Source organism: Micropterus dolomieu, linkage group LG10, assembly GCF_021292245.1.
Source record: "Micropterus dolomieu isolate WLL.071019.BEF.003 ecotype Adirondacks linkage group LG10, ASM2129224v1, whole genome shotgun sequence".
NCBI classification, from domain to species: domain Eukaryota; kingdom Metazoa; phylum Chordata; class Actinopteri; order Centrarchiformes; family Centrarchidae; genus Micropterus; species Micropterus dolomieu.
The window spans coordinates 25,757,552-25,770,729 of record NC_060159.1 but is presented as its reverse complement, the minus strand read 5'-3'; the positions used below and the strand labels follow the sequence as shown (position 1 = coordinate 25,770,729).

Genomic DNA, 13,178 nt, shown 5'->3' with positions numbered 1-13,178 from the left:
CCGCGTAGCTTTGCTATATTCTGGCAGTTACCATGTTTATATATTAATGTTAACTTTCAAAATACATGGGAGGAGGGGAGAGAATAACAAATCTTTGGGCACACTTGCCTCTGTGAATCCACAGCCCACAGAGACCCTGCTAAACAAAGGTTTTTAAATGGAGAGGGCTTTATAAAGTTGATCCAAATGGGGACCAGCTCGGGACATCTTTACTTCATTTTAGGGACGATTTAATAACAAATATTTTCCATTTAAGCTTTTACGTAATCATGCTGGCACAGTCCAGAGGAAACACTATTATTTTCACCCATTTCAAGCAACACTGACTTTATCAAAGTTTGTTTTGACTTGACACACAACAATTTATCAGAACATGTTTGATTAGAATAGATTGTTGCTGGAAATATAGATTTTCTACTTCTTTTTGTTGATTGTTTGCACAGGATTCAGTTATCTGTTTTATGACCAACATTATATGCACTGCAGCACTATCAGAAAAACATAAAACCACGTGAGTATAAATTACTGCACATATTGTGTCAGTTTTTGTTGTCTTTGTCTCACATACCATTGGCAGGATGACCCCTCTGTTCCAGGCATTGTGCTTTAAATGTAATATAATTAGTATGAGATGGGGAGCACATACTATCATTGTATAGAAGCTTGTATGTTCTCTAAAATGTCAAGAGGCTTCTCTGAAGAGCAAGCATCAAAGGATGGATTCTCTCCAAAAAAAAAAAAACCATTCAGATGTTCAGATTTAATTTTTTTATTTCTCTGCTGCATCTGCGTTTCAGGGTTCAGAAATCCGAGGACCTCTTCTTGTAAAACACACGCAGCCCTTCCTGCCCTCTTTCAAGGCTGTTTGGAAAACCTGAGCAAAAACTCTTGTTGATTGGAAAATCTTAGATTAAAAAATGGAAATCATTTGTATCATGACTCTGGAACATTACAATTTTGCACGATAAACATCAACTTTGAGGACAATCCGAAGTTAAGGCAAGAGCACTTAAATTGAGAAAAATGAACCCTTAATTCGTTTTCTTTTTTAGCAAAAGTGTTGTTACTGACGCAGTAGGTAGTTTTCTTTTATATATTTAATTCTGAAACCAGTCATGATGTTTCACATATGTTATTTATAAATGTGACAGATGTGCTGCTGTTTAATAAATATTAATATAAAAATCCACTGTTGATGATCATCTATCAGTTAGAGATATGGTATTGAACATTTTAGTGAAAGTACAGCTGAATGATTTGGAGAAAATTCCCAATTCTGGTTCAGATGGAAACATCTCAAAAACTCAAAAGTATTGCATCGCCAGGAGGTTGATGTTTGTGGGTTTAAGAGAAATGTTTCAACAACAATTGGATAGGTTGCCAATGAATTTGGCTGAACACAAAATGTTGAAGACGCTCTGAAAGACTATGAAAACACTATGCTAATTCTTCCTTGTGTTTCTCCAGATAATGCCGTCGTGTACGGAAACAGCATCGACGTCTTCACCACCACGGAGACTTTACTCAGCCTTGGCGTCCGGGGATATCGTATCCATCTTGTCCTCCCACCTCCCGAGCCCGGTGTCTCCTGCTTCAGCGACCATGACGTTGAGAAGGCTGTGGCATCAGCCATGGAAAAGGCAGAGGTCCAGGTCCACCATAACTGCCTGCTGGCCCAGATGAACAACGGAGATCACCCCGATCCTCTCACCTCTGTGTCATTCACCACTGACGCAGAGCCCCTCCATCTGCAGTGTGGAGTAAGTCAAAGTTGCTTACCCAGTCAGTTATTAGTTTTTACAGAAGCAAATGTTCCCCAAACAATGGTGGGTGACTGGCCAGGGTGTCTGGTAGAGCTGAAAGGCTCAGAAACAACAGGCTAAATTCACCAGCTTGTGGCTGCTGGTTGGATGTTAATTTTCCTCCTGGAAGCCGACTGTGTCGTCAAGCACGAAATCATTTTGGTGTATTTATAATTTTAATTATTTCAGACAGTAGATGATTCTGCTGTCTGGTATGTGTTACTTTTGTTAGAGCTCAAGGATATAAACAGTGTGTTTTGGTGAGATACACTGAATTTAATTGTGTTGTTTACTGGAAAACTTTCTGTATTACAGTTTGCTTTCAGAGCATATTCTCTGTTTTCAAGGTTTGGTGTTGCTAATCCTTTCTCTTCTGGCCTTTCAAAGCAAACATCAGATGACAAAACAGTCTCAACTCAAAGCCAGCTTACTCACTTGTGATGGAGCGTTCAATCATGTCACGCCGTCCTACTAGTTGTGAGACTTGGATTTCTCTACTTAAAGTTAAATCACACTAAGCTCAAACATCTAAAGTTCAAGTATAACTGAGCAAACTGCTGCTGATGAAGAATGTGTGATGCGGTTGAAAGCTCCAGAACAAATGATTAACTGGTCCATGGGCTGAGATTGTCAGCTGCTCTTTTGTTTAAATCAGCAGTCCACATTTGTGACAGAACAATCTGTGTCATCCTCAGTTTATTTCTAATGGACCCATCCAGTCATATCTGGCTCACATCGTCCGACACTGAGTCAACATTTTTAAACAGGCTCTGAAAGTGCTGCAAGTGCCACTATGCATCTTAAAAGATTAGTTTGACATTTAGGGCAATATGCTTATTCGCTTTATAGGATTAATTAATTACTTATTATTTTATAAGTCATTTGTTTAGTCCGTACAAAATCCCTAGAGTAAAACCGACATGTTGTGTATTTACGGGAGGGTTTTGTGTTGGACTCATGGACGCATAGAAATAACTGGACTCCAAACAGACTCCAAAATGGCACCCATTCATGTGAAGGAAAACTGCTCGACCAGCGCACTCTACATGCTCATTAGTGTTTCTCCTGCTATGCCCACAGACTTCACAGATGAAATAACTTTTTTTTACAAATATAAAACTAAGGTACATGTGGAAAATACATTTTTTTGTACACAGGTTTAATACTTCCATGGCTGGACTATTACCGGCCCAGGAATAGTGTCTTCCTGGAGTCTTGTTTTAAGGCTGGCAGGAAACCAGCAGAGACTCCAGTAAGTCTCCCCCCCCCATAGAAATTGTCCAGCACACTTTTACGCTTTGTTTTTTTTGTATGAATAAAATTTAACTTGTTATTCAGTCAACTTTAGAGGTGCTGGTAGACACATTTTGTTATGTGCCTAATGCTAAGCTAAGCTAACCATCTCCTTGCTGCAGCTTCATATTTAACAGACATACGATTGGTATGAATTTTTTCATCTAACTATTGGCTAGAAAGCAAAACTGTTGCTAAAACTATTGCCTTAGGATAGAGATCCCACGTTAGATATGGACGAACACCAGGCGAGTTGTGGGGACGTGCAGAAACCTTTGCTTTAGCAGAAGTGAAATGTTGAATGTAGAATTTATACTTTTACACTAAATCCAAACAAATGGAAACATACAGATTTTTTTTATTTTCACCTTTCAGGTATTCATTAACCTCTCCAATAGAGGAGTCGACTACAACGCCTTCAAGAGCATCAACAACTCCTTCCTGGTCTTTGACAGGAGACTAGTCATAAACGCCACTTTCCACACCAGCGATCCAGCCATTTGTGGCGCGGGGCCTCTCACGAAATTCTCACGCCGCTACCACGCAGACGAGTGGTCGCACGCCAACTTCAACTCCAAGGAAGTGGGCCAGGACCTGGCGGCCATGTTGCTGCCCCTCTTCGACCCGACGCTGGAGCCTGCGGACGAGCCTACGCCTGAAATGGATCGTCTCGTACCGCTGTACAAGCAAGCCAAGATTCAAGGTATGGAAATGTCTTTCAAAACGATGAAGATTTCCTGTTTGGTTTTGCGAACGTACAACTTTTTATTCTCCTCACCTCCATTCAAGAGCAGCACACAGCCCACGCAGTTCACCACTTGTTCATTTGTACTGATGACTCAACCAGGAGAATGAATGAGAATGAACTGGACTTCTAGAGCCCTGGACACCCACAGAACTCGTCCCACTTCACTACTGTATTAGCTCTTTCGCTGTTTTATTCATTAAATCTTTTGTGGCATAAACACAAAATTCCTTCACATTCATCACCAGATGTCAGGTGTCCATATGTTTCCAGGGTCTGTCCACCTCAATACTCCCCTCTGTGTCCTTCCTGTCTGTTCATGTTTTTGTCTGCTTTTATCTGAGAGAATTTTCACTGCCAGTATTTTTTCATTATGTTTTTGTGCAACATTTTCCAATCTTTCACCCACCCACCCACTGCCGATGTTATTGTGGCGGACACTCAAACCATAGCAGGCCGTAACAATGGCGCATTGTGCCGCTGTGTATTCACGGAGTAACCCAAGGCCACTCCACAGGTTACATAAACACAACAGCCTCTCTGCTTCGCCCCTTCTTCCCCAATGAAACACACATGAACTTTTTCAGAGGGATTTCAATGTTCAGGGAGAGCAGAGATGCCATATCAGCGCTTGCTATCTGAGTCTGGCTCTCTTTTCCTCTGTGGGTGGTGAACAGTGAAATGCATGTTATGATGCGTCTGTTGTTGTCTCAGTAATGGCGCCAGTGCAGGTTTCGGCATCTTATTTGAATATTTTCTTCTGATAAAAGCATCTTCTCCTGACACCACGATTGGTCTTTTAAAGTATGGCATTTTCATAATTCTTGCCTTTTACAAAATGCATGAAAACAAAGAAAAAAAAGAAAAGAAGAGAAAGTACAAGGTACTTTTACACACCGTAAAACGGTATTGCTACACACCGTTAGATCAGAAACAATGAGCATCATTGTTTCTGATCTAACAGTGTGTTTAGGACAATTTAGGATATCATATTCACTCATTGATGTATTCCTGTATTCTGTTACAACATGAATTATATGATCCGCAACCCTCATCATGTGTTTTTCCTCTATGCTCAGGAGGAAAGCTGCCTGGAGGATATAACTACCTACACTTTACCAAACCATCAGCTACCTATCTAACGGGTCCTACTGTTAAACAAGTAAGGTTTAACTGATCATATGTCAGTGTCACTTGACACAGAAGTGGTTTATTGCTGGTTTTTATTTCCAAGACTGGGTCGCTAATTGGCCCAATATGCGACGTATAAACAAGTCACTCTCCTTAATGAACCCACGTGTACAAGGAAAAACAAGAGACTGAAACACCCGACAAATAACCAAATGAAAAGTTAGACAACTGCAAATTAATTGAAAGAATATGAATAAATAAAAGAAAAAGAAAAATATTATTATTTATTTGGTTGCCATTCATCTTTAATTATTGGACTTCCATCACTAATGTGAATACTGCAAGACAAATATCACATTGATTCAATTTAACGGCCAGTTAAAGAGTTAGAGGTTCATTCCCTCTACGACTAGGTGTGTACTCACTCTACTAACAACTAACTAACAAGTATTGTGTGTATCAAAGCCTGATATATCTTATTTATGTGCCATAGAGCTCAATTGTTGTCTAAAAACTATTAAAACACATCAATAGAGATGCTAAATGGAGACTCAGATGCACAGATTTCCTCCTGTTTGAGTAACATTTGTTAAAAACTACAATGACCAGCTGTTTTTTACTGAACATTTAAAAGTTTTTAGTAGGAATCAATAGACTTGGAGCTGAGAGACATGGTAGGGAAGTCAGAACAGTCCGATGTATAGTTTTATATCTTTTCATGGGATTTGTGGACAAAAACAAAACTAGAGAATATTGCAGCTTAATACATCTATAAAAGGGCGCAGGCACTGACATGGGCAGTGTTATATTAATAAGTTACTCCGAAAACCAAACCAAGAACAACTCTCCCAAAGAAGATCAAGTTGTCTTACTGACTTGTGTGTTCGTGTGAAGTTACAGGACAGCGGTATCGTGACCGGACGAGTGGAGACGGGGAACTACTTCGGTTTACATCTCGACTGCAACGAGCTGGTGGAGACGCTCACCTGTTTCTCCCTGAAGCCCATCCCCGTCTCCAATTACCTGAGTCTGTACGGGAAACACCAGCAGCTGCTGGGCCAGCTGTCGAACCTCTACCACCAGGGGCTGGTCCACGACCTGTACAGGTGGGAGACAGAAAGAATATTAGTTCACAAATGTCTGCTGATATTTTTCATTTTTAAGTATTTCTAGACAGTCCATTTTGTCAACAACCCACTGTACTCTACAAGTTGTTTGGTAAGACCTGGGGCTGGTTTCAAAAAGACATTTTAGACTTCACAGAAATAAAGACTTACTTATTTTAAGCCCAAAAACTTAGCCACCATGCTGAGCCATGGTAACAATCACCAAATTGCACATTGTGACAAAAAAAGAATAGCTTTATTTGTGGTTTGTTAAGAGCGGGTAGAGACTGTACCGGGTAGAGACAGGTCTCATGTCCGCACTGTGTTGAGATTTTAAACTGCTGGGGTTTTTTTGTATTGTTGCTCCTCTGCTGAATTTTCTCTGTAAAACGTCCTTGTAACTGTTGAATTCTTCCAGAAGGCTGCTGGAGGGAACAGAGCTGAGCAGTTTGAGATTATCTAAACCACTTTATTTTCAGGTCAAACTGATATTTGTCTCATCTAAATGTCGGTAATAATCCCTCTTTGCACAGGGAAACTGTGCACACAGCTACAGGAAGTGCAGCAGGTCAGAGGTGAGGCAGGAAGTTGGTCTGTAAACTGTGATTGATGTTTACATCAGACAGCTTCATTTTCTCTCCCGAAGAAATTTGACTTAGTTGGGGTTTATTTACAACCTGTCTCTAATAGTTATGATTGAACAAACTATGACGAATGAGTTGTAGCAAACCAGAATTATCCTTTAAGTGTTTTGCATATACTTTATTTCTTTTGTATAGGATGTTGAAACGTATTCCAAGAAACACAATACTTTTATAACTGAAGTAAACACAGATCATAAAAAACACCTCCTGCATTGCACAGATTGACAGTGACAGATAATCATCTTTTACTGAAGTCTTTTATTAGCGTCAATAACTCAGGAGGTAAAGAAACACACGAAACATACAAATCATAGTACAATAGACCTGCAGAAATGATCAGTTTGGGGAATCAAATGATGAAAACAACAAACAACTTTAGCAAATTTATATTTTCTTCCCTGTTATTGTGTTTAGTGCTTCTGTCAGTTTGTCCAGCCTCTGCAGCAGTATAATTTATTCTTTGTACAAGAATACATTTTGCTGTTTTTCAGGTCTGATTTTGGTACCAGAATGTTACAGACAGCAGGTGGTCACGTTTCTTTTATATATTTTTTTTAAATAGCTGTTTTCATGACATTCTCCTGTACAAAAATGATCCACTTTGAGTCTGAGAGAGGAAATGTTTTCAGAAAGTGGTCTGAACAGGCGAGAGAGATTTAGGCCTTCAGTGTCTTTTGTCCTGTCTGAGTGTTTACTGGTGTGACTTTGCAGTGTGTGTGTGTGTGTTTGTCAAACAGCGGGTGACCTGCTTCTGAGGTTTCAACACAAATGACCCCCAGATATGGACGTCTATTGTCCCGCCCCCGCCCCTCGCCTCCTAATCTGTTTATGCAGCTCACCAATCTGTCTTTGTGGCCGGTCCAGGACGAGACAAAGCCGGAGCCTCCCCGCTGCAGAGGCTGATTCCTCGTCACGCCGCTCACTCAGCTGACTCGTGAAGTCATTGTGGAGGCTGACGGACCATAATGAGCTGTTAAAATAATTGATCGGCCGTGTGGCGGCTGGAGGTTATTCAGTCACACAGTTAGTGTAGCTTCTGGGTGTGTTTGTTCACCCAAATTACAAAGAAAGACAGTTTCTCAGTTACCTCTCGTGGTGGCTATTTATGCACATAGCCAGTTGTGGAAGAAGTACACATCTTGTACAAAAATACCAATACCACAATGTAAAAATATTCCAGCACAAGTTAAAGTTCTGCATTCAAAGACCTACTGAAGTAAAAGTACAAGAGTAATAGACAAACTCGCCTTTACTGACATATTATATTATATATTATTCATAGATAATTATTACCAGTGGTGGAGTACATTTACTCAAGTAGTGCACTGAAGTAACAATTTTCAGGTACTTTTCTTGAGTATTTTCTGCTTCTTTATACTTCTACTCCACCAAATGTATTTGATACCTTTAGTTACTGGTTACTTTGTGGATTCAGAATAATAATATAAAATACACCAACCTCAAAATTGTAAGTACTTAATGTACTGACCGCTGCTCATTTCCACCTCCAGCAGTTACAGAGCAACATGGTCATTCATTTGGAGTCGTGTTTTTGTGTCACCTGATGAATGTAAATCCAATATCCACTCTCCTTTTAGCCCTGTGTTTGGTCTCCACCTGCTCCTGAGGGAAATATCAGGCTCTGTCGCTGCTAAATGCCGCTCTGTGTTCACCAGCGAGTCTCTAACTGTGTCTGTCTGCTGATTGCTGCTGAGCTGCTTGTGTACGGCGGCTTTTCACAGCTTCTTCAGTGATAACAGCTGTTAGATGAAGGGTGATAATTCTCTGCAGGTTCATCACTACAAGCGACACTTTTCACATTGCCACACTGTCGATTATAGGCATGCAAGACAATATGAGACGCAAAACTCTGTCTTTAGTTGAAAGGCTCACAGTTCCACAGCTGTGATGTGGGGTGGAGACGTTGCCTTATTTTAAAGGATTACAAGCCACAGGTTGGGAACTACTGGTCTAAAGTGTGCTGGAAATTCAGCAGGGTAAAACTAAAATGTTGCTTTATAGTATAAACATATTTAAATGTTCTGTATCAGTATTAAATACACATAGTCCCACTGTAGTTTTAGACTTCTCTCAACAGTAATAATCTGGAGCTTGTTGCTGTGAAAAAGCTTCTACAGATGAATGTGCTGTATTGAAGACATGATTAGGTTGTTAACAGCAGGGATTTGGGGGATAAAATTATTGTAGGATCCTGCTGATGATTAAAAATAGTGTGGTTGAATGTGTCTCCTGCAGTTTCTTCAGACAGCGCTGGTGTTTGGCCATTTATCACGACAGATTCTCCGACTTTGAGCAGGAGCTTCAGCAGATCACCTCAACCACAGTTTGTGCTTTCATTTCCATCCCCAACTTTTAGTTTTATCTGAGTCTGACCTTTCTGGGTTTTTTTTAAATGTAGAAATTTAACATGTATGACTATGGAACAGAAATACAATCGGAAATGGCTGAATACAATTAGAAAGAAATACGTAAAATAAGAAGTATAAAACAGCTTTGAGCAGCTTATTCTCTGTCGTTTGAAGAGTTGCTGTGTCTAAGCAGATTGTGTGTTTTTACCTCCACCTGTGTGTCCCTGCAGGACGATGAGTCGAAGCGGAAGGTGATGGAGGACACCGACGACTCAAACGTCCTCCCTCAGGACAGATTTGAAGATACAGAGAGTCGAGAGGCTCTGAGGAGCGGCGCTGTGAAATATCTGACCTACAACCGCAACCTGCTGCCCATGTTCGCCTACCCGGGAATGCTGGGACATCATGAGTGACATCACCAAGTTAGCCTTTTAACCCTGTTAAATTAGTTTATAACAAACCGTTTAACTGAAACACATGCACAAAATCATCTGTGTGGGAATCACTGAGCTCTAATACACATGTATTTTATCCTCATAAAATGTTTGCAATCCTGCATTGTTTACTTGTTAGAAGTCACTTTTTTGCATGTAACCACCACCAACTATCGATCAGCAGAATAGCATGAAACTGGCGGGAGGAATTTGAATCTCTTTGCTGCATGTTTGTGTGTGCACGAAACAAACCAATCAGGGAACAGCTCCTAAAAACACACAGGCTCCACCGATTGTACACATCAGCGCCAGTTTCTAGACTACCTATGTAAAAGAAGTAGTATAAAGCCTTTAGTGTCTCAGGGGGAGCTGTGTGAAGCCTGATAAATGTACTGAAGTGAAGTCACTTGAGTCGGCATTGGCTGAAGACTACAAGTTTGAAAATAAAAGAATAAAAGAGTTTGAAAGAAGTGAGCTCACCAGACCTCTGAAGCCCGCTGCTCATCTATGCTGCAGGCTACATTAGCCGCTACTAGCATAACACACCCTATGTGGTCAATTTAGGCGCTAGATTTTACCAAGGAAGGAGAATATGTAATTAAAAAGAAGATATCTCTCTGCATCAATATTGATTTTTCTTTTTTTAAGTGTCCATCGTGAGTCCGACAGTGTGATAGACGTGCAGTGATAAATCTGTGGAGTCAAACTGCTAATTCCAATGTTAAGAATAAAGTATATAGTCACGCAGTAGAACCTCTACTGCTACTTAGCCCTCTACTGATTCCAGTTTCATACGTCTACGTGATGACATCATACAAACGCTGACCCTGATTGGCAGAAGATCAGAACAGAAAGTTGATCCAGACCCAAAGAAGAAGGTTCCTTTGATTTTTAACATAAATTGCTACAATTTTTAAAAGTTCCTGTTAACTTTGTTTTAGTAGCCTAGGCTAAATTATTTACCAATTTACGTAATTTTGTAGCTTACTATCTGACCCGAGTAGCAGCCCTCACAGTTATAACTAGCCTGCTACTTTCAGACTATGTTAAGTTCCTGTCAGTTGTGCACAAAAAAATAATAATAAAGTGTTTACAAGCCAGTGTTTAATAAATAAAATACTTATTTAAATTACATTTTGGTGTATATTTGGGAAGCGTGGAATTGAATTTTATGAATACTCTTTTAATGCTGACATGAGATTGACATCAATCTTCTTCTAAACTCTTTGAGCGAACAGTGTTGAATTATTCCTTGAATTGAAAACGTGACACTAATTAGATAATTAGAAAGTTATTTTGAACAAATGATATCGAATTTTAGGGACTTATTTTCATGGCATATGAATGACATGAGTTCAGTAAACATTGCAAACAAATATGGGAACTTAAAATTAGAATCTGAAAACATGTTACAGCAACATCAGGTTAAGGGGCCTCCAGTTAATAAAGTCACTGAGAGGTTCTTTGATATGTGAAGTCCTTTTTGAGTTGTTCCTTAATTTGATGGCATTGAATCCTTCCTCAACAACTCTGCCTGAGCTTGTACAGACCTTTATTAAAAAAATCTAATGTAAACTTTAAATTAAGTCCCTAAATAGATGTTAATTGGGGTGTGGAAACTATTTACCTACCCTAACTTCAAATATGATGTACAGTAAAATAGTTTAATATAAATAAATAGACATTTCTGTTTTATTTCCTCCATAATGTGCCAACTGTAACTGACTCTGCAGCAGCGTGACCAATCAGCCCCTATAGCGGCTGGAGATGAAAGCTTTTTGGAAGAGGAGGAGGAGGAGGAGAAGGAGGAGGAGGAGGAGGAGGAGGAGGGTGTCACTCTACAGCTGTATGCTAATGAGGCTGAGCTGAAGCCTGTCGGGAAAATAACCGCACACACACACAACAACATATGTCCGCACACACCAACACCCCGCAGACTTAAAAAACGCACAGGCTGCTGGTGCCCAAATGTAAAGTCAGATATCACAGGATGCATATATGATTGGTCACGTTTAAAATGCTGTAATTATAAATCATCAGATTATCCAGAATTCTTCATGTATGCTGACTTTTTAATCTCTTGTAGTTTTAACACAAGATAAAATATAAAGAGTTTCCCTCCTGGGATCAGTAAAATTTGTTCTGTTTTTAAATCTCCTATATTTATTCTGATACCAACAGTGTTTCTATGGTACTCTGTAGTAGTTAAAGTAACTTTATTGGTAACTTTACTGCACTTACTGATATTTTACTCTCTAATAACATTGCTATAATGTTCTTATTTATGAATAATGATGCTTTAAGCATGTCATTGGTAATGAAAAGACGTTTTTTTTATGGTTTTATTATTTCATTCTACAGGGGGGCTCTATGTGGTGCTTAGTTTTTGTGTTATTAATCACATTATGTTACCTGAAGGTTTTCTTATGTGTATTTTATCTGTTATAGCTACATAATATGATCTTCAGCTGGATTTTGAACAGTTATCATATATTACGCATTTCAGATTTTTATATAGGCCTATTGCGTTTGGATCATTATAACAAACGAATGAAAATGTGTTAATGTAAACTCATCCACAATTGAAAGAACTTTTAACTTGTTTCATTGATTTTCTATAAATTAATGTTTTATTTTATTTTGAAAAAGACCGGGTGAGCAGGCTGCTGCACTAGACTTAAGGAAAGTGAGACCTGATTCATGGAAATTCTTTATATTTGTTTAGTTGATTTGTATTGGAAACAGGTGGAAATGAAGAAAAACAAATACTTTTAAGACCTGATAATGAACTAAATGAACCTGTTAAAATAGAGGTTTTTGGAGCTAATGCTTTTAGTTCAGATTAAACCACCAACAGATGAAAATGAAGGAAAATGTGAATTCTAGTCAGTTATAATGAGATATTGACTTGTGGCAGCATTTTAATTAGTTGTATTTCATCTCGAACAGTCAAACATGGGGCCAAATCGATCAATCTGATCCTGAGCTCAACGCATCATCTGAAACCTGCAGCTTTACAAAGATCTTTAACATCCACACGCTGATTTCTGCACGCGCACGTTTAAACACTGCAGACGCCTCCTCGAGTTCAGCACCGACACATGTGACATCCCATCATCACTCACGGTAAAAGACAGACTCATATCCGGCAGACCGCGGGTCAGATCTGACCTGCAGGAATTGGGTTTAGTGTGTTTTAACTCGCAGATAATCTCGATTTGCCCCATTTGGAGACACAGAAAAAGCGCACTGATTACGCACAGCACGCGCCGACGGTACCCTATCTGGGGGCCAGATTGTTCCCCCACTTCTTCTCCTCTTTTTTTTTCCAACTGTGCAATTTCCTTTTCAATCACGCCGGGTCTACAGCTTGCACAAGCGCAGCCATTGTGATGCAAAGCAGGAAACCCTCCTCTCGCTATTAATTATGTATGCGTAAAATGACGGATTCATATGTCCGGAGTTAACTGTCACGCCAGCGCACATGCTGCAGAGCTGCAGTGGTTGTAATGTTTGTTTGTTTGCCGTTGGGTTATTTGTCTCATGTAGTTGGCCGAATTAAACTCCATCATCCGGTGCATACAAGCGCTTTTTTGAATCTGTTTTTGGGATCTTTAGTGGAAATTCTTTGAATGTCTTAAATTGTAGAATCCG

General features: G+C 39.6%; 1 protein-coding gene across 3 annotated transcripts in view; it reads left to right on the top strand.

Moving 5' to 3' along the window:
• Positions 1–9,646, top strand: part of cfap61 (cilia and flagella associated protein 61) — a 36,464-nt gene extending 26,818 nt beyond the window's left edge. For all 3 annotated transcript variants that reach the window (XM_046061556.1, XM_046061557.1, XM_046061555.1), the window contains exons 20-25: positions 1,468–1,760; positions 3,471–3,798; positions 4,920–5,002; positions 5,866–6,077; positions 8,978–9,065; positions 9,321–9,646. In XM_046061556.1, coding sequence (XP_045917512.1) covers positions 1,468–1,760; positions 3,471–3,798; positions 4,920–5,002; positions 5,866–6,077; positions 8,978–9,065; positions 9,321–9,503 — 1,187 coding nt within the window. In that variant the 3' untranslated portion in view covers positions 9,504–9,646. The remainder of the gene's footprint in view (positions 1–1,467; positions 1,761–3,470; positions 3,799–4,919; positions 5,003–5,865; positions 6,078–8,977; positions 9,066–9,320) is intronic.
• The last annotated feature ends 3,532 nt before the right edge of the window (positions 9,647–13,178 follow it).